Genomic DNA, 22236 nt, shown 5'->3' on the forward strand with positions numbered 1-22236 from the left:
TAAATTTACATAAAATTCAATATAACTGAATTATTATAAAAATTTGGATTAGCTTTTTTTTCCATTTATCTTCTTTTTATACTATATTTTCTATCTCTCCATTTTTATATATACATAAGTTGAATAAAATGAAAAATACCTGTGGTAATAATACGGGATTAGAACCAGTGTTAGAAAATATCTATATTTACTTAGAGTATATTTAGTTTAAAACTACATAGTGAATAAGTTGCAATAGAACTTGATAGCACTTTGCACTTTTAAGTCCAAATTTCTAAATAAGAATTCTTCAGGTTTCCTTTTATATTAGAAATAGTCACTAATGTTAGTATTTTGCCTTTCTCTAAATGTTTCAACCTCAGTTTTTTGGAAGATGTTTCCTCGTTTCATCCTCTGCTAGAATTTCTATGCAGAATTCAGGCTGCTATTCTCAGCCTTTGGACTGTGACTTTATTCTTTGATTATGTCTGCAGAAACAATATAGGGCTTCTGTACTGCAATGAAAAGACAAAATCAAAGCTCTGTGGTTGAATTCATCCTCTTGGACTTCTCTGACTTTCCTGAACTTCAAGAGGAGATCTTTGGGGTTTTCTTGGTTATTTATCTGATGACCCTGATGGGAAATGCCATCATCATAGCCGCCATCTTGCTGGACCAGACCCTCCACATCCCCATGTACCTGTTCCTGCAGAACTTATCTGTGGTGGAAGTGAGTTTCAGTGCAGCCATCATGCCTGAAATGCTGGTGGTCCTGACCACTGAGAAAACTACAATTTCTTTTGTGGGCTGTTTTGCACAGATGTATTTCATTCTTCTTTTTGGTGTGAATGAATGTTTTCTCCTAGGGGCAATGGCTTATGACCGATTTGCTGCCATCTGCTGTCCTCTGACCTACCCCATGATTATGAACAAGAGGGTGTTTGTGAAATTAGTCATGTTCTCATGGGTCTCAGGGATCATGGTGGCTACTCTGCAGACCTCATGGGTATTCAGTTTTCCCTTTTGTGGACCCAATGAAATTAGTCATATATCTTGTGAAACCCCAGCAGTGCTGGAACTGGTTTGTGCAGATATCTCCTTGTATGAAATCTATGCCTTCATAGGCACCATTTTGATTATATTGCTTCCTTTCTTGTTGATACTCTTGTCTTATCTTAGAATTCTCTTTGCCATCCTGAAGATGCCATCAACAACTGGGAGGCAAAAGGCCTTTTCCACCTGTGCCTCTCATGTCACATCAGTCACCCTCTTCTATGGCACAGCCAGTATGACTTATTTACAGCCCAAATCTAGCTACTCACCAGTAACCAAGAAACTGATGTCTTTGGCTTACACATTGCTCACACCCCTGCTGAATCCCCTTATCTACAGCCTGCGAAACCATGAGATGAAAAAGGCTTTGGTGAAATTATGGCGGAGAGCAGTGGTTTTACACACAGTCTGACTTGTTAAGAAGCTATATATTTGCTTATTACTCAACAGAACTCTGTTTGAATTTAATAAGTGATGAAAACAGATTCCATTTCTTGATATTAATGAGTTTGCATTGTTGTATTCCTTGAGTTTGAAATGTATCAGGAGATTCTTCTCTTTTAATACTGTGGTGTTATCATCTGTTTTGAAGAGATACTAAGTTCCTTAGCACATGATCCAATAGTCTAGGCATGCATTTCCCTATTATGGGCATTCACATAATTATCAGACTATTGTGATTAAGATTATGTTTCATTAAATATCTACTTCAATAGGTTTCTATGTATTGATGCTTTTATTTTGATATGATCATTTCCTCAAAGGTCATTCTCTTAGAATGAATGATATTTACACATAAACATGTATGTGTGTGTGTGTGTGTGTGTGTGTGTGTGTGTGTGTGTGTGTGCTGGTTGAGATCCAACTGGAAGCCTTGCATATGCTAAGCATGTGCACAACCACTGTGTTCCACACCCTTCCCTTGTTTATATATTTTAATTGTTATTTTAGAGTTACTTCTTTAAATGCTTTTAACTAATTCTGACTAACCTGAAAGCTCACTGAAATTCACTAACAGCTGTAACCTCAAGAGACCAACAAATAGTGGGTGTGATTTTTTTTTCTGGAGAGAAAAGTCTTTTCAACGAGTCAGTAAGAAAATGAATTATTGTTTCAGGATGAAATGAGTTCTACTTCATGGGCTCATACTGGGATCATCCCAAACTGTATTTCTCTTGGTATTTATATATTTATGCAACAATGCATATATTTTCTGGACCTCTCATGTGGCAATATTAAGTATTGTTTTCACTTGGAGCCACTACATTAGAGACTTTTTTCGTATCTTCCTTTGTAGGTCAAAATGCCCTCAAATTGTTTATAAACAATTTTGTTTTGTTTTGTTTTGTTTTTTAGTTGTGATAGAACTTTATTTTATTTATTTATATGTGATGCTGAGAACTGAACCTAGTGCCTCACACATGTCAGGCTACTATTGGGTCACAGCCCCAGCTCCAGCTAGTGGTTTTTTATTAATTATATTGGGAAAATAATATAATCCATGAGTTATGCCTATTTTCTAGAATCCTTGCATTTCCTGACTTACAGTGTGAACTTTTCAGAGTGAATAATCTCACAGGTGCAAAATCTGGAACATTTCATACTTTGTAGTAATGTTCTCTCTCTCTCTTTCTATATATATAGATAGATATAGATATAGATATAGATATAGATATATAGGTATATATCTAGATATAAAAAGCAGGCATTGAACCCAGGGGCACTTAATCACTGAGCACCAGCCACAGCACCATCCCTGCTTTATATTTTATTTATAGACAGGCATTGCTGAGTTGCTCAGAGGCTTTCTAATTTGCTGAGGAGGGCTTTGAAATTGTGCTCCTCCGGTCTCAGCCTCCCAAGCCACTAGGATTACAGGCATGTGTCATTGCACCTTGCTAGTACTTTTTATTTTGTTTGTAGTTTATTGTGCATCACAGCTGTGAAGGAAAAGAAAACATAACTTGAGCATAACAATCATATCAAATGGGGAAAGTAGTGAGACTATATTCCAATTAAGTTTCAACATATTGATTTAGTATTGAATATTCAATGTTATTCAAATTATCATGGCTACTAAAGTATAATTTGAATAAAATTGGTAGTGTGATATTAATTAAGATTAGGCATACAGATTCTGCCTCATGTAGGGTTTCTTATAATTTGCACTTGTTATTTGGGGATAAGCTATTCATACTTCTACTCATGAAATATCTATACTGTTCTTTTGGTTTATGATAGTTAACCTAGACTAAATTATTATTTTCCCCTCATTCCTTTTTTATTTATTCAGCAAATATTTATTTTGTAGCAGTGGTAGGGTAAATACTGTTTCAAGTACTGAGGATATAATGGAGCTCATTTCTCTACAGAATTGGTTCACCTGAGGTTTGATCCAACATTCCAAGACAGCTGGTGTGAAAAGTCAGAATGAAGTAGAGAAAAAGGGAGTAAATAAGAAAATGTCTTTTGAGGGATATTAAAAAGTATAGAGGCAAAGCCGCAATGAAAGAACAGAATATAAAAGAGAGGGAAAAACAAGGAGAGGGTTTCAGGGTGGGATAGGATTTTGTCTATCATTCTGTTTCAGTATGTATTTTTCCTATTTCCTTAGAACAGACTGTGTCTAAGTTGCAGCTCACGCAGGAAGCAGCAGTACCTGGCAAGACCCCCACCCTGTGTGCATGGAGCCTGGGCATGAGTCCTGGAAGTAGGGATGTGAGAGACCCTGGTACTCATCTGTCCATTTTAATATGAGGCTTAGGGAGAGAGAAAAGGACACAGGAAGGTCCCTGTGTCTCTTCACCTATCCTCACCCCAGCCCCCAGGGAGACCCATTCTCTACTCAGCCTTATAAACTTTCTAGGACTGGAGGAGTGATGGACAGGAAAAGAAACAGAAAGAAAACAGAAAGACCCAAACAAGCAGAGATTATGGGGAGGATGTGTTATTTGCTTGGGTATCCCAGAAGTACATTCTCTTCAACCCTATTTCTCTCTTGATCTTTTTCTCCCACTTTCTATGTCATATTCACTGTGGGATGGCACAGCAGGAAGGCCCTAGCAAAATAAGGACTCCTTGACCTTGAACTTTCATCCTCCAGAAACGTAACAAGTGTCTGTTCTTTATGAATTACCCATGTCAGGGATTCTGTTAGAGAAGCACAAAATGGACTAAGACACCAAGAAAGAAGTGACTCTCTTCTTAAGGCAAATTAAACTTTGCTCTTTTGTTGGGAATTGCAACTGTCATCTGTTAAATTTGAATGACCAGGCAAGTCCTCTTCTCCATCTCCTTGGGATCATTCTTAGTTCATGAAAATTTTCAAGCCTTACTTATACTTAAGAATGCCTCTCCTAGGGAGTGTGACATTCAAGTGGCTTCTCTTAGGGAAAAAGAACAAATGGATAGGTAGAAATGATAACTAGGAAAGTTGTTTTCATTCTTCCATGGTTAGTTAAAAAAAAAAAAGCCCCTCCTCATCCTATTGATCCTTTGAGCAAGGCTCCATCTGCATTAGTAAGAATAAGCTGGGATATGCTGCTATGACAAACAGCCCCAAATTGAGCACAGAAATGCCCCAAATCTTTCTTCATTTAGGCAAGGTCTTCTACAGACTAAAGTGACTCCTTAGAGCAACTGTCCTTGATGCAGGGACCCAGAAATGCAAGCTACTCTAATCTAACGTGCCCACCTTCTTCTCAAAGCCAGGCTTCTTCTTCCTCTTGCTACAGAAGAAGCATTAACAACTTCTAAATCCAAGGGGCTAAGAAATGTTTTTCCTGTGTGCCAGGAGCAAGAAAAGAACAGAAAATAGATTAGAGTTTTACCAACAGCCTTAAATGCACATCCATTGTCTGCTGCCCTTGCTTTCTACTTCTACCTTAACTTTGCTTTGGATTCCACCAGTTGCCCTTCAGAGTGTGCTCACTCTCCCAGTGACTGATGGTGAACCTGGGAAACCTGGCTTTTCTTCTGGGATCACAGGAACTCAGTCACCTACAGGATCCTCTTCCTGGAGAATGCTTTAATGTTTTACTTTGTTTTTTTTTCTTTTCCTTTTCTTTCTTTTATTCTTTTCTTTTTAAAAAAATTATTTAAAAATTTTAATGGCCAGGCATGGTAATTGACAAGTTAGTGGGCTCTTCTAAAGAAAACTATGGGATCCCTGGTAAATTCTACCAAAACTTTAAATAGACACAACTCCTTTTCAAACTCTACCAAGAAGTAGAAGAGGAAGGAACAATTCCCAACTTACTTTACAGGACCAATATTACCCTGATACCAAAGCCAAACAAAGACATCACAGGGGAAAACTAAGACTAATACCCTTTATGAGTATTAAATACAGAAATCTTTTTTAAAAAAACCTAACAACTGGGGCTGCGATTGTGGCTCAGCGGTATAGTACTAGCCTAGCATGTGTGAGGCCCTTAGGTTCGATCCTCAGCATCACAAAAAAATAATGAAATAAAGGTATTGTGTTCATCTACAACTAAAAAATAAATATTTAAAAATAAAAACTTAACAACCTAAATTCAGCAGCTTGTTAAAAATATTATGTATCATTGCCACTTGGATTTATCCAAGAAATGCAAAAATGATTCAACATTTAAAAGTAGAGTATAGCTGGGCATGGTGGCACATGTCTATAATTCCAGCAACTCTGGAGGCTGAGACAGGAAGACCATAATTTTGAGGCCAGGCTCAGCAACTTAGTCAGGTCCTCAGCAACTTAGTGAGACCCTGAGTCTCAATTAAAAATAAATAGGACTGGGGGCAAATCTCAGTGATAAATCATCCCCTGGTTAAATCCCTAGTACACTCCCCCCCCAACAAAATGTTTTATAGGTGATAGTCTGAGACATCATTACCAAACTGGAAACTGGGGAGATGGCCAAGACTGACTCCAGCATCATGCAGGATCACCTTGGTGGTGCAATGAATGCAAGATACATGTCAGACCGTGTCTCATCAGATCATTGTAAGAATCGACACTATTGGTAATTACACTTGTGATTGGGAAAAAACTACTCCAGACCTTAAAAAGCAGGCTGGGGTGAAAGAGTTTGAAAACAGAAATGATAGTTGCCACACAAAGGAATTGATGTTTGCTAATATTTTACACTGAAATTTGGAATACCCTTTTCCTAAGCTAAACATGGTTTCCTGCAGATAACTACTATGTGTTTAAAGGTTTTATATTATAATGCCCATTCTTATCACATACTATGTAGTTAGTTTATAGAGTAATTTACCCCCAGTTTCTTGAACATAGTGTATATCTTTGTGTCTTGGACCTGGTCAGTCAAGCTATTAATTATTGAACACTAAAACTAGGAGAAAATGTCAATTTGTAGTACACCACATTAACAGTGGAAGAAAAATATCATACATGATCATTTGGTGCAGAAAACGCATTTGACAAATCTGATACCTTTCCATAGTTAAAAAAGACACACACAGAGATAAAAGGTAATTCCCTCAACCTTATGAAGGGCATTAATAAAAAATCTTATATTTATTAAAAGTTTCAGCCACAGAAACTAGGCAAGAAAAATATTTAATATCCAGGTGAGAAAGAAAGAAGAAATCACTTGCAGGTGGAAAGATCTTGCATATAGAAAACCCTAAGATAGTCATGGCAGTTAACTCCTGTAACTTGGGAGGCTATGGAGGAGGCTGAGACAGGGGACCACAAGTTGGAGGCCAGCCTGGCCAATTTAGTGAGAGCACATCTGAAAATAAAAAAGGCCTGGGGATGTAACTCAGTGGTGGAGCGATTGTCTACTATGCATAAAGCCCTGGGTTTGATTTGATCCTCAGTACTACACACAATCTCTCTCTCTCTCTCTCTCTCTCTCTCTCTCTCTCTCTCTCTCTCTCTCTCTCTCACACACACACACACACACACACACACACACACACACACAAACACACACAATTAGAACTACTAATAAATAAGTTCCATTTCTATTTTGTGGAGTAGTCTGAGGTGCACTTGGTATTATCCAGGCTGGTCAGTTTTCTCTCCTCTCATCTCCAGCCCTTGCCAGGAAGCCAGCCAGGTCAGTCACTGTGATTATTACTGACGCCATATTTTAAGGATGAGAGAAATGCTAAGTGTCTTGCCCAAGGTCAAAAAGCCAGACAGTATTGGCTTCTGAGAGCAAGGATCTTCTCCCCTTCCAGGAGGGCTCTGTCCCAGCCTGCCAGCCCTCATAGCCTCCCCACACCCACAAAGAAACAGGCTTCTCTGAACGTAGAATAAACAGGCAGAGAAGCGATAAAAAGCAACAAAAAATATATTTTATAAGGATTAGATAACTGTGGAGGTCATGGCACCCCCAACAGGGGATTGAGTGGGGGGGCTCAGCCCCGGGAGACCTCCGTGTAGGGCTCACATCCTGGCATCACCGGGTGGGATGTTGTAGCACTGGGCTGATGGGAAAATAAACACAGAGTCAGTACCTGGGGGCTCTCTCCCTAACCTCCACCCCACTGCTCACAGTCAAGGCCCTCAGCTCCAGGAGGCAGGAAAAAGGAGAGGGTTGACACTACAAGTCATTGCAAGGGCCCTTGGGGGGCACTGGGGGATACCCAGCCCACTGCACTCCTAATGCTCCATTCCATCAGTTTCACATGGGACTGAGTAAAAATTTCCAATTAAAAAAAAAAAGAATCTCCTTTAAAACATTATAAGCTACTGGACTAGTCTCAGATCTCATTAACGGCTGAGGAAGGTAAGGGACTGTCCCAAGACCAACCAGCTAGTTAGCAGTGCAGTCTTTTCTCTTTCTCTATTGAGGGACACCTGGGTGTGCTCTGAAGCCCTGTGACCTGGACCCTGCACCCTCCAGGTCCACAATCTCACTCCTTATGCTCCACGTGCTTCAGCTTCAGGGCCAGCCCAACATTGGGGACTTCCCCCAACACATATGCAACCACAGACCCCCATGTTCCAAAGCTCACCCCATACCCCTTACCTTCTATAAAGGTGCAGACTTACCTTGGGGGGCCTGAGTTGCAGACCTGGGCCCAAGGAGGTCTTTATGATGTCAGGTTGGCCTCCAGTTGGTGTCCTGCTCCATTTGAAGGTAAACAGCCTCGGACATGTACCTGGGAAGCAACAGGCCAAATGCAAGGAGTCACTACCCACCTTGGCCTGGTCTCCCTGACCACACTCAGCCCTCAGCTGGGAAAGCACAGAGCCCAGGGCTCTCATCCAGGAGCCTTATCCAGGCTGCCATTCCCCTCTACCACATATCTTGGGGCAAGAACCTACAACACCAAGGAAGAGTGAAATTCCCAGAAACTCCCAGAGTGCCCTGGAGAAAACCCCAAAGGAAAGAAACAGGAAGTGTTAAGGCCTGGGAGCTGCGGACAGAGACCAGGGAAATAGACCCAGCTTCACCCCACCCCACAGGCCCCAGGGTCCACCACTTGAGCCCTTGGTTTACCAACTCACTTGGGTCCCAAGGATGCACATAGCGTGTTGTAGAAATTCCTTGTGCAGCCCTGGTTATAAGGGTTATCGTGCTGGAGGGAGATGAAAAAGGGAACAGGAGCTCAGAATCAGCAGGACTGGGCAAGGCCATCTCCCAGTGACCCTTGCTAAGTTGGTCAGTTAAGTCAGGGCTCAACCTGGGCCCGTGGCAAGGCTCTAAGAGTGACCCAGGGCCTCCTGCCTTCCCAGGCTCCTAGGAAGAGTGACCTTCCTCAACCCACTTGTGAGCAGCTCTCCACAGACAGTGCTGACCCAGCACCCACCTCTCCTGCCTTCTCAGGGCTCCTCATCCCCTTGTGCCTCCCTTTGCAGGATCCTTGCTCTGTCTCTATTGGCCACACCTGTCCTCTCACCTCATCCTTCCAGGTACCTTGTAAGGTCTTTCTAGTGCTGTTCTGCTCAACTGATCCAAAGATGGTGTCACCACTTTACTCTCTTACCTCTTGATTTTTTCTAAAAATCTACCTTCATTGAATTTCACTCTCTGGGAGGCCAGTGGCAGCAGGGGATGCCCAGACATATTTCCCTAGTCAAAAATCAGATTTTCCAGGAAAATCTGAGCTGATGACCTTCAGTACACAAAGCAGGAAAGGTCAAGCTCAAAAGTCATGTCCTTCCCTGGACACTGACTGGCTTCTCCTCTCCCTTCTTCTACTTTCTCTTTCCCCTGAGTCCATTTGTCAGCCTCGACCCCTCCTCCTTCCAGACCAGGTTTAGTTTCACCCCAACTTCATGAGCTTTAGGTAGCAAATGCTCTGTTATAATGGCAAGTGGCCCAGCAGCACTTCTATCCACACCAACTCTCCCATGGCCTACACGTGAAGACTTTCATCTTCAAACACTCTTCTCCACCAGAAGGAAAGACGATTCCACATCAGAACAGCTCTGGAATATGTCCATAAAGCAACATGAATCATTGTCCTCTATGAGGTTCTGCCTCCTTTAAGGTGTTCACAGCACTTAAGAAATGAGTATACCACCAGTGCAGTGGTACACACCTGGAATCCCAGGGACTTGGGATTCTGGGGCTCCCAAGTTCAAGGCCAGCCTCAACAACTTAGCAAGGCCCTCAACAATTTAGTGACACCCTATCTCAAAACAAAATGTAGCAAGAATTAGGGATGCAACTTTGGTGGTAAAGCACCCCTGGGTTCAATCCCTAGTACCAGAAGAAATAAATTAATTATTGGCAGAGTATTAAACAAATCACAGAATTTTTAAACTTAGAGAAAGAATGTTTGATTAGATATATATCATGTATAGAAAATACTGATTGTACATAAAGTATAGAAAATGCTTAAGGAATGATAGTTAATAAATATCTAAGAACTGAGCAGTAAATTTGAATACCTTCCTCCCCCCACATGGAACCCTATCACACACAACTAGAATCCAACAGCTCTGAGGCACCCAGACCAGCCTCTCTCACTGGCTCCACTCCTGGGGCTTCTGCTCCAATTCTGTGTCTCAAACACCCTCACACTCCACAGGACCAAAATCCAGCAGCATCTTCTTGCCCCATTTTCTGCCCAACTTCCTGCTGCCTCTCCTTCTTCCCCTTATCTTGGGGGATCAGGGCGCCAGGCTTCTCTCTCTGTTCCTATCTCTCTTTCCTTCTATCCCCAAATGTTGATTCTTCTGTCTGTTGGTTCACTCATTTATTCAGATTTCTTTTCTCTGTGTGCTGAGGATTAAAACATTCAGGGCCTTGCACATGCTAAGCACACACTCTACCACTGAGATGCACCCTCAGCCAGAAATATTTTAGGGCATTAAAAATGCTTCTGTCCAACAAGGCACAGTGGCACACACCTGTAATCCCAGTGACTTGGGCCACTGAGGCTGGTTTGAGACCAGCCTCAGCAACTTAGTGAGACCCTGATTTACAACAAAAAGTAGCAGGGACTGGGGATATAGCTCAGTGGTAAAGTGCCCCTGGGTTCAATACCGAGTAGCAAAAAAATAAAGAATAGTCACTGCACTGGGGATGGAAAGCATCCTGCAAACAGCATGACCAGCCTACTTTCAGTGGTGAGGGCAGCTGCAACACGAGGCACTGAGCACCGTGGGGAGAGGCCAGGGGAGAGCAGAGAGAGGTATCATGGGAACCACGTAGGCAACCCAGATCACAGCACCCAGGTGCATGCAGAGGAGAAGCCCAGAGAGTTAAGTGCTGAGATAGCTACTTCTGGTTTCAGAGGCTGTGTCCTCTGAAGATGTGTGCTGGCTTTGACCATTAATGAGAGCATCATCCTAACAGCAAGGGCTGGGCTGACCTGGCCCAGGAAGTGAAGGGGGAGCTAGTGAACAAGGTCAACTCTTTCAGCAAATAAGGCCCAGAAGGTACAACAGGTGGAGTGGAGGCCTGGGATATTAAGGGTGAGACTTGTATGGCTTTTAAGATGAGGCACAAACATGTGTAGATGACCACGGGAAGGAATGGTAGTAATAGTAACAGCAGCACATAGGGCACTTTCTGGTACCAACCACTGTTCTATGTGGTTTACCTGAATTAACCCACAACTCCCTGTTTTACAGATAGGGAAATTGAGTGACCAGGGGCTAGGTAGAGTGTCCCTGCTGGTCAGTTCTAGAGCTGTGATTTGAACTTATGTGGTCTTCACCAGAGTCTTTGCCACCAACCACCAAGCAAGTAACTCTAGGAGGAGTTGAAGTCAGGGAATGGAGTATGGTGGGAATGAAGTTGGAGCATGGGATCAGTGCCTGAAATTAGTGCTGTCAATTATATAAAGGAGCCCTGTGTGGTGAATCTTAGTGTGCAGACCACATTTAGGTCCCTTGAGACTTGGGGATCCTGGACTTGGAGGGCCTCATTCTGAGTAGAGGAGGAAGGGCAATGGCCTATGGCCTGACCTGGGGTGGAAAAACCACAGGATGGAGGCAGGGAAAAGGCTGCCAGGCAACTTCAATGATGGAGTGAAGCTGGAGAGAGAAGACAGGCAGACCACAGGGCTGAGGAATAAGGGCCAAGCACAGGAGTCACAGGTGGGAGGGAACCACATATGGTAGTGGTGGGGTGCTGACCAAAAGGATGGGAGGTGATGAGCAGAGAGGATCCTCTGTCTTTTCAGCTGTCTTGGGGTCTGTAGCTTCCCCTCCCCCACTGATGCTGCCCACCAGTCTTCCTGAAAGAGCCTTTAGTCAAGTGAATGCCATACTAAAGGAATCCCATGGCAGAGACGTCCACTCCTATCATACCTAGAGGATGCTCAAAGAAAAAAAAAATAAAGACACACAGATGGGAAAGAAAGCAATAAAACTGTTCCCCACACAGGACATGAGGTTCCATTCAGAGTGAAGAACAATGAATGCTGGGGAAGAAGCTCAATGGTCAAGCACCCAATTCAATCCCCAGTACTGGAAAAAGAGCAAAACTAAGGACTCCTGCTCTATGGAAGATGCTATGAAGAAAATGAAATGACAAGCCATGAATTGCAAAAAAAGATTTGCAAAACATAGATCTCAATGCAGTATAGAGAAGTCCTGAACTCAATAAGAAAACAACACATTGTTTTTTAAATGGGCAAAAGATTGGAACAAACACTTCACCAACAATATACCCATGGCTGAGAAAACATGAAAATATGCTGAACATCATTAGTCATTAGGAAAATACAGACTGGAGCCCTAATGAGATACCACTACTCATTTGTTAGACAGGCTACAATTTGAAAACAAAAAAAGAATAGTAACAAATGACAATGTCAAAATCTAGTGAGGATGTGGAGCAACTGGAATTCTCATTCATTATTGGTAGAAAGTAGAAACGGTACAGTTGTTTCCTAACAAGTCCCACATGTTTACCTTATGATTCAGCAATGCCACCCTTAACAATTTACCCAACAGAAATGAAAACTTATGTCCACATGTCTATGCACCAATGGTTGTTGTAGCAGCTTTATAAATGCCCAAAACTGGCTGGGCACAGTTCCCCATGCCTGTAATGGCTTGGGAGGCTAAGGCAAGAGAGTGGCAAGTTCAAAGCCTCAGTAACTTAGTAATTTAGCAAGGCCTTAAGTAACTTAGTAAGACTCTTTTCCAAAATTTTAAAAATTTTTCAAAAAGAAAACATATGGGTGCTGGGGGTGGAGTGGGGTGAGGCTGGGATTGTTGCTCAGTGGTTAAGCACCTCTGGGTTCAATCTCTGGTACAAAAAAAAAAAGTAATAAACCAACAAAAATACTGCCAAAATCTAGATGCAAAGTAAAAATCCTTCAATTGGTGAATGTATAAGTAATCTGTAGGGAAATACAATACTACACAAACAAAAGACGATAAACTACTGATCTGAGCAACTACATAGATGAATCTCAAATGTATCCTGCTCAGTGAATGAAGCCAGACTAGAAAGCCCACAACGCCATTTATGCATGATTCTGAAAAAAGAAAAACCCCAAGGACTCAGGGAGAGAAAATGACAACAAGAGATGAAAGAATTTTCTGAGGTAATGAAACTGGTTAACCTTGATCTTGGTGGAGAGTACATGATGTCATTTGTCAAAATCCCTAACTATAGGCTAAAAAGGGTGAATTTTACTGTTTGTAGTTACCCCTCAATAAATGACATTTTTACAGAATTTTACCATGGCTCCCAGGTTTCCACTTCTTCAAAACAAAATTCCATGCTTGGCTTACTGGGCCTTTCTAATCTTGACCCCCATGGAGTCAACCTCATTGCCCATGCTACCTTGTGCTTGAACTAGCTCGTTTCTTCATCATTCTGTTGACACCCTATTTTTGGATTTCTGAGCCTTTCTGCAAAATTGTACCTCTCACAGTCAATGCCCTCCTGTCTGCCTCTCCAAAAGCACACCTAGGACACAGAGAGTGGCATGTTCTACTCTGCAGCGTGGGCTTCACCGAACTACCAGTTTCTTCCAGTCTAATACATCACTCAGGACTGACCCCTCGCTCAGAGTGTTCCGGGTGTCTCCGGTGTTATTCTGATGGCTGGTTGCTTATCAACACAAGTGCACGATGCACTTACCTCTATACCCATCCCTTAAATAACTGCCACCTACCACACCCAGCACACAGTAGGCTTCCAATGCAATGCACCCAGGAGGGAGAATGGCCACCAAGATCCAGCATATAGAGATATCTGAGCTGCATCTGTAGGGGTGGGTCTGGAAGAACTCATGAGGCACCATCAGGGCCAAGGGCAGTGGAGAATGCGCACAAAGTGCCTAATTCCAGAGGTGCAAGATGCCTCCACACAGCCAAGGGCACACGCACTCAGACCACTTACCTGATCTTCATAGGGTCGCCTGGCAGTGCCCACCGCCACTGCCTTGATGAACAACTGCACGATGAGAGGGAGCAGGAGGGCCCCAGCGGGTACAGCCACTAGGATGCTGTGCACAGGCTAAGAAGGGAAGCCATGGAAGAGCTCCTCCCTGGCCCCGCCTTTCAACCCGACTCCTCCCTCCCTCCCTCCTGCCCCAGCTAGCACAACCCACCAGCTCTCCCTCCCTGGACTGGACAGTTAGTCCAGTACACCCAAGGGAAACCTCACTCCACCACACTGTCCCCCCACCTTTCCCTTTCCAACTTTCATTACCCTACTCTGTGCCCTCCTAGATTCTTAACTCCACTGGCATCCTACCCCGCCCAGTCCCTGACCCCACTGGCCTTCCACATGTCCTTCACAGGTTCTCTCAAGTGACTTCTCCCTCTAGCCCCACCCACGTCAGCCCCGCCCCGCCCCCCACCAACTCTCACTGAGCCCGCCCCCCCCCCAACTGTCACTGTGCCCTTCCTAGGATGTTTGCCCCTCCCTCCCCACCAGACCAGCTCTTCCCAGTGTGGGCCCTTGAGACTGTGTGGATACGTCATAGTTTGGTCCAGAAATGCCGTGTGCCTCCTGCGTATGATGAAAAGCACGCAGGTGGCCAGCACAGTACCCAGATAGAGGCACAGGGACACGAGGACTAGCAGGTAGAGCCGGATGTTTCGGTGCCCCACACAGTTATTCACCCAACTGCAATGGTGGTCGAACTCCTAGGAGAGAGGAATGAGGACTCAGGGTCCCGTTGCGACTGGCCTCCATCACCCCCTAATCCTGAGGCCCATCACCCCCTATTCCCAACGTAGCCCTCTAGGCCACTTGCTCTTGGCCCTACATACGGGTTCCCATCTCAGGGAGAACCTGGCATTTCCATGGTTAGAGCACAGTTAGGACCCCATGGCTCATCAGGTCACCTGTCCTGCCTGAGGTCTTTAGAGACAAAACCTGCCTGGTGTTACTTGGAGCAGGATGGATAAGGATGAAAATAAACACCCTTGCCCTACCAGCTGTCTGAACTTGTGAACCCGAGCAGGGTGGGCACATCAGAGAAATGCACTCAGAACCCAGGAAACCCTCCAACTGGGACACCCAGACCAAGACAGGCAAAGATTCCCAGGACAGGGCAGCAGTCAGCCTAAAGGGCTGGGGATCTAGTATCAGCAAGCCAGGAGAGGGGACAGTCACTGCTTTTCCTCCCCCTGACTCCACCAGGTTCCGCACAGAGGGGATGCCCTTTGCATGTCAGCACCTGTGCAAGCAAGGCCAGCCTCCCTGGGCAGGTCCTGACATTGAGGTGTTGACGTCTCTATGCCACTAGAAGCAGTTTGGGAAGATGGTCTCATACCCACCCCCCGGCCCACTCATGTCGTGCGGTTCCTGGTCCTGGCCAGGTGCCCGGGGATGGGTTGGTGAATGGACAGGGAGGAGGAACACTCACTTCCACACAGATGTCACAACTCTCGCAGTGGAAGGTTCGAGGCAGGCGGTGAAAATAACAGGTGGGACACCACGGCATGTCGTATAACCTGCCATTCACTCGTGCCCTGTACAGAGCCTCAGGGTCCTGCTCGAAGGCGCCTGGCAGGGGAAGAGGTTTGGGCAGTGGAGGAGGCCCTTGTATCACTCTGATGCTCGGGGCAGCCCCATAGCATCACTGGGCAACAAGAAGGTGGGGACGAGGAGGGCAGGGCAATCCCGGTCCTTGTTGAGCAAGCTGACCACTCAGATGGGCGGACAGAGACAAGGGCTTTCCAGCCACAAGAGCTCTACGTGGAGCTCCCCCCTTTGGAATAGTGATCAGTGCTTGGAGTCGGGTGTGAAATGGGAAGGAGGAAGGGTGAACTGCATGGTTGGAAGAGCCTGCTGCCTCTCTTTCCGGGTCCTCCCTTCTAAAGCAACTGGAAAACCTCCAGGATTCTCTGTTTTCACACTTCATTGGCTTGGGAAATGAAGTGCCAGGGCCCAAGTCATCATAACAGGGTAAGAAGGGATCCTGAGGACACAGGTAGGGTCAGCCCTTTAGAAATGGCCCCTGTAGGCACCAGCCCTTGGGGTGCCACCTCCCTCTCCCAGGGGTCTGAGGTCTTACCTCTGTGTAAAATTCCTGGGTCTGAGATGTTCATGGAAATGAGGCTATATAAACTGAGTAGGCAGAGAAGGCCTGAGGCCACTGGAAAGACCCACTCTCCATTTTGCACCAGTGCTCGGCATCTGAAACCAGGGCCAGACTCAGTTCTAGTCGAGGGCAACCCGGAGCCCCCATGAGGCTTAAGGAGACAGACCCCATTCCCTCCACCAAGTGTCACCAGCATTACCAGCCTCCCACAGTCCTCCCAAAGCCTCAGGCTCCCCACATCGCTGTGCTTCTCACTAAATATCCTCCTTCCCCTCCTGGCCTCCCTCCTCCTCCCTGCCTCTGCACTCTCACTGTCTATTTCTCATCTGTCTCTTGGTGAGAAACCCAACAGCTGGCTCAGAGACTCACGTGAAAGTGAAGTATATGGTGCTCAGGGACACCAGGGCCGCTACAGTCACACAAGCCCAAAGGCTCGAGAAAAGCCAGGATCTGGCTGGGGGTTGGGGTGGGGACAATAAGTCGTCTGATACAGTCATGCTTCGCTGCCTGCTCTCAAACAAATGAGAGCCAACCGCTCCTTCTCCTGGGTTGGCACCCAGAGTACCATGACTACAAGTGTGACATCATAGGGGTTCCGGAATGGGGGCTCTGGCTGCTTCCAGTGCCCTCTGATATCAACCCTCCTCTGCCCTCACATACACACTTGTAGACTGGGACATCCTGCTCTTACACTGGTGGCTTTGTTGGAGCTTGTGAGGATGGGATGTAGTTTGTCCCCCAAAGGTTCATAGGCTGGAGGCTAGGTCCTGGGTGCGGCAGTGTTGAGGGGGTAGGACTTGCAAGAATTGGGGCCTATTACTGGTATGTGGTAGCTCATCATTGGAACCTGGCTCTAGCATTGTGGCCGACATTTGATATTATCTTAATATAAATGAGATACATTCTGGCTTCGATGACTTCTTTTTTGTAAATATCCTTATAACTCTCAATACTCAATATAATATATATATATATTAATATGTATATTAAAACATATATTTATATATTGTATATAAATATACATCATATATTTATATTTATATATATTCCCTACTGTTTGAACACAATTGTACAAATCCAACTGGTCTTGCAAGGCCACATTTCTCTCAGCAAGTCCCCCAGTGAGTTGCACTCTGAACAATTTTTAATCTAGCTGTCTGTTTCTCCGCTCTCATGGCACACAGGGGCTGTTCCTCATGTATGTACTGGGAATGGGTTGCTCCAGAACACTGTCACATTGCAGATCCTGTTGAATATGTCTCAGTAAGACTTGAGCAGCTGCATCTCACAAGTCCCCTGGAGATGCTGCCATTGATGGTTTGAGGACCACATACTAGGTAGCAAGGCATTAGAGAAAAGCATAGCTCCAACGGAAGAGTTTGCACGTTTTGATAAAATATAAGAAATAGTTTCTTAACAGAGCACGATAGCATTAAACCAACTATTCCTGATGAGAATGTGGAAGGCCCATGTCTCAATGCAATCCTTGATTATACCTCAAAAGGAAGTAAGAGACAACTCTTGTGCCAAATCCATTTTTCTTTCTTTTTCCTTCCTATATTTTTTCCTTTTGTGTCTAAATATATAATTTTAACTCTGTTTTGTTTCTTAACTTCTTTTATTCTCTCTATTAAACTTCTAAGAAACTTTGTTTAAAATATTTTACTGATTACTTTTATAGTTATACTTACCTTTGTGAACCGTCTAACTCTTCATCACTCAGAATGCTCTTAGTAAAGTAAAAGATTATCAATATTGGACAATCATTTTTGAAGGTATATGCAAAAGCTTCTACTATTGTGGGGTAAGTTAGAAAAGATAACAACTCTCAATACTCAATTATTGATTTCTTACTGTATATAACACACACACAAACACACATATTATCAACATTGTATTCCTTTATGAAATTATTTAAAGACCTTCTTCATAAAATGCAAATAAATATTGGTTGTTTGATATTTTATTCTGATTTTAAGATTATTTATTTTGACGTATTTTGTATAGATATTGATATAGAAGTCAAATTATGGTGTATATTTTCTGGAAATAGATTGTTTTGTTTGAAAAGCAACCAAAAAACATAGTGATCTTTTTTTTTCTTTTCTCATCAGAGACAAAAAAAATGACACATGCAGGAAGTTTATGGGAATAAAACTAATTTTTCATAGTTTAAAAAAAAAAACAAGAATTGGGGCCTAATGGGAGGTAATTCGGCCACTGGGGATGAGGCCCTTGGAAGGGAGTAATGGACTTCTCATGGGCCCCTGTTAGTTCCTGTGAGAGGGGGGGTGTTATAAAAAGAACAAGACTTATCCTCCCCAGTTTCTGGCCATTCAGTCTCTACCCCTTGCAGGTCCTCCCACCATGATGCCAGTCACCATGTTGTGATCACTCTCACCAAAGGTCAGTCTCAGGGGCTGCCAAATGTTGGACTCTTGAGTTAAATAAACCTCATCTCTTTATAAAGTACCCAATCTTGTGTATTTTGTTTTTAAGGGATACTAAGTTTCCTTACCACATGATACAACAGTCTAGTAATGCATTTCCCTATTATCAGCATCCAGGTCATTATCAGACTAATGTGATTAAGGTGATGGTTCAATAAATATATAGGTTCAATATGTTTCTATGTATCCATGGTTTTATTTTGATGTGGTCATTTCCTCAAAGTCATTTCTGTTAGAATGAATGTTATTTACACTTGTGTGTGTGTGTGTTTCTGTGTGTGTGTGTTGGTTGAAATCCTATCGAAGGCCTTGCATATGCTAAGCATGTGCTCAATCACTGTGCCACATGCCCTGCACTTTTTAATATATTTTAATTGCTATTGTAGAGTTACTTCCTTGTATTGTTGTAACAGTTCAAACTGACCTGAAGGCTCACTGAGATTCAGTAACAGCTATAGCCTCAAGAGACCAATCAATGGTGTGTGTGATTTTTTTTTTTTCTGGATAGAAAATCTTTTCAATGAATCAGAAAATAAATTATTATTTTCAACCTCAAGTGAGCTCTACTTCTCACAGTGGGATATACCAAAATTGTATTTCTCTTGGTGTTTTTTACATATATTTACAAAATGATGCATAGATTTTCTGGATACTCATGTGGCTATATTAAGTATTGTTTTCACTTATGACCATTATTTCAGAGTACTTTGAATTTTCCTTCATAGGTCAAATTGACCTCAAATTTATCTGTGAACAATAAATGATTTTTTACAATTCATTTTGGGAAAATAATATGATTAAAGAATTATTCTTATTTTCTATGGCCCTTACATCACATGACTTATGGTGTGAACTTTTCAGGGGTAATATTTTCACAGGTGTAAAATGTGGAAGTTTCATTCTTTGATGTTTTTCTATTCTCAGAGAATAGTAAGGTACCTGTTTACCAGGACCACATGTGTTTTAACACCACACTATTCTCTAAGATTATTCTTTTATCCTGAAGTAGTGTTACTTAATTCCTGCTCCAGGAATAGTAATAGAGGTGTAAAAGATTATTCCATTGTTAAAAGACTGCTTTTAAGTTTATCAGTACTTCTGCCAAAAGTAAAAATTGGAGGTATAAAATGAATTGGATTTGCAGTAAAATAATTTCACCTGAAAATAAACACAAGTTTGAATCACATTTGAATGCTGTACAATGTTCCTTTCATGAGGGCATTTGATTGGCATTAGCAAAGTCTTTCATTGTATTTTTGTGACCTAAAGTTTCCTCATTGTTTATATAGAGAGAGTGATCAAATACTGCCTTTGAGGAAATAAAATATTCAAATGCCCAAATCTAAGTACAATGCACAACTTAAAAATACATGATTTTATTTTAATCTTTATTCTTTTTTCATTTTTTCACTCATATACTGAATTAATATGTTTATATTATGAGTGAATCAATACTTTGAGGAAAATACAGTTAACTGTAAGATCTCTTTCAGTCAGAAGATAATTTCTTCCTTTCTGATGGTTAAATAAAACTCCATTGTGTTTACATATCCCATTTTCTTTACCTGTTATCTATTGATATACACCTAGACTGGTTCTACAATTTGGCTACTGTGAATTGTGCTGCTATAAACATGGGAAAGCATGTATCTAAAATATGCTGTCTGTAATTCTTTTGGATAGATACCAAGAAGTGGTATAGCTGGATATTACAGTATTACCTGTTTAGTTTTTGGAGGAACCTCCATTCGATTTCCATAGTGCCTGTACTAATTTACTTTTCCCACCGACAGTGGATAAGGGTTCCTTTTTCTCACACCTTTGCAAACATTGTTATTTCTGTTGAGATGGAATCTCAGCATAGTTTTGATTTGCATTTCCCTTATGTGTAAAGATATTGAACACTTTTCATACAATTGCCATTTATTCTTCTCTGGAGGAGTGTCTGTTAGGTTCATTTGCCCACTTACTGAATTGGTTACTTGCTTAAATGGTGTTGAGTCTTTTGAGTTCTTTATATATTCTGGATATTAATCCTCTATCAGAAGAGTTGGCAAAGATTTTTTCCTCCCATTCTGAAGGGTTCTCTTCCTGCTGTTGTTTCCTTTGTTGTGTAACTTTTTTGTTTGGTGTCATTCCTTTTCTTGAGACTTGGCATTACTTCCTGAGCTCTAGGAGTCCTTGTTGCCTGCACCTATAGGTTAGAGTCTCTCCTATGTCCTCTTCTAGCAGTTGCATGACTTCTGGTCTTATTCCTAGGTCTTTGATCCAATTTGAATTGATTTATGTAGGGTGAGAAAGAGGGATCCAGATTGAACCTTTACATGTGGATATTGTTTTTCAAGTACTGTTTGTTATAAAGGCTTATCATTTCTTCAACAAAGGTTTTGGGCAATTGTGTCAAGAATCAGATGAGTTTTTTTTTTTTTAAAAAAGGAATACGATGAGTGAAGCTATATGGGCTTACTTGTCTCTTCTTCTATATAAATTTGACAGAAGGACTTATTTTATGTTTCTACTCTTAATACCAACCATTAACTAATTTAACATTAACTTGAATTTTCCTCCCATTCTGAAGGTTAGCTAACTAACCTTCATTAACTTGAATCTCATGCCAGTTAGTGAGATGTATTCTTGAAATCACTTTCTGCTGGGTTTGAAGTTGACATACACAATAAAGTGAACTTTAAAATGTAAATCTGTAATAACTATCCATTTAAATATTTTAATTGGTGTTTAGTGTCCACTCATACACTTGCTTATGTTTTCTGATGAAAATTCTGCTTTGAATTGAGTCACCTCCATCTGGCCTGGAGCTGTCAAGTCATGCCTTTTTCGCTGTCTGGTATGTTTGTAACTTGCTGTTTCAGCTGGATAATTCTTGCTGTTTCTTCACATCTCCTTAAAATGTCATCTGCTGAAGGTGGCCTTCCATGATCTGTTCTCAACTACCCATTTCCTGTTATCTCCGAAACCTGGACCTTACTCCATACCCTTTTATCTTAATTTTATTTTATGAAGCAGAACATACTTTTCTTTTCCCTAAATGTAATTTGTACTGGTTGCTGGGATAATAAACAGAGGTAGTTTCCATGTGATAGAAGGTGGGGAAGGTGAAGGCCCCATTAGCTAAGCAGGATAAAGTGCAGGTATAAGCTTGAATTTACTAATGGTATATAGTTAGTATTTATGGCACAAAAACTGCTTTTTTTTAAAAAAAATTCATTCTGATTGCAGACCATTTTCCTTATATCTTGAGTTTTACCTGTCCCCACCCATCCTTACCAGTGGGAAATGGAGAACAGTAGAAGAAAGAAGCAGCATGTAAGTTTGATGTGGGATTTGTAGTCCTATATTTATAAGTGCCTTTTTAAATAGCATGTACAGTTTGTAGATCAAAACACTCCCTCTGGTCCTTGTAGGATACTTATATCTTGAGTCTTTCTCAAGCATTTAAATGTGATCTGTGTAATGCTGGAAGTTTCATTTGATAAGCAGACAATGTTAGCTTCAAGTCTTGGTCCCTTGGAGCAGGGTCTGGCATAGTCACAGAAATAATCAAGGAGAACTGGTAGCAGAGCAGTCCTCAGGAGGAAGCCCTTCCAGTGCTTCACAGCTGAGGGCTAGTGGTGGGGGGGTAGGGTTTGTTTCCTCAGCTGCCTTCCTGAGTGTCCCTGTGTTGATTCAGCCCTCTGGACATGGAAGTCTCCATAAAGAGGTTTGATCAGTCAGTCACATGCAAAGATACAGGGTATCTCTTGGGACACTGGTGTGGCCAAGTAAAGGAGATATTCCATTTCTGTGATATGAAAAATGATGTGTT

The 22236-nt window shown here is 42.4% G+C and overlaps 1 protein-coding gene across 1 annotated transcript; it reads left to right on the top strand.

Annotated features, from left to right (window-relative positions):
- Nucleotides 1–499: 499 nt before the first annotated feature.
- Nucleotides 500–1444, top strand: LOC144376782 (olfactory receptor 10A3-like). The gene has a single exon (XM_078045059.1). It carries the CDS (start codon nt 500–502, stop codon nt 1442–1444), a length of 945 nt encoding a protein of 314 aa, XP_077901185.1.
- Nucleotides 1445–22236: the final 20792 nt, after the last annotated feature.

The sequence above is a fragment of the Ictidomys tridecemlineatus genome, chromosome 4 (assembly GCF_052094955.1).
Source record: "Ictidomys tridecemlineatus isolate mIctTri1 chromosome 4, mIctTri1.hap1, whole genome shotgun sequence".
Lineage (NCBI taxonomy): Eukaryota > Metazoa > Chordata > Mammalia > Rodentia > Sciuridae > Ictidomys > Ictidomys tridecemlineatus.

What these genes read in the sequence shown, in the direction of transcription:
- LOC144376782 (XM_078045059.1), top strand. Translation starts at nt 500, where the DNA reads ATGAAAAGACAAAATCAAAGCTCTGTGGTTGAATTCATCCTCTTGGAC.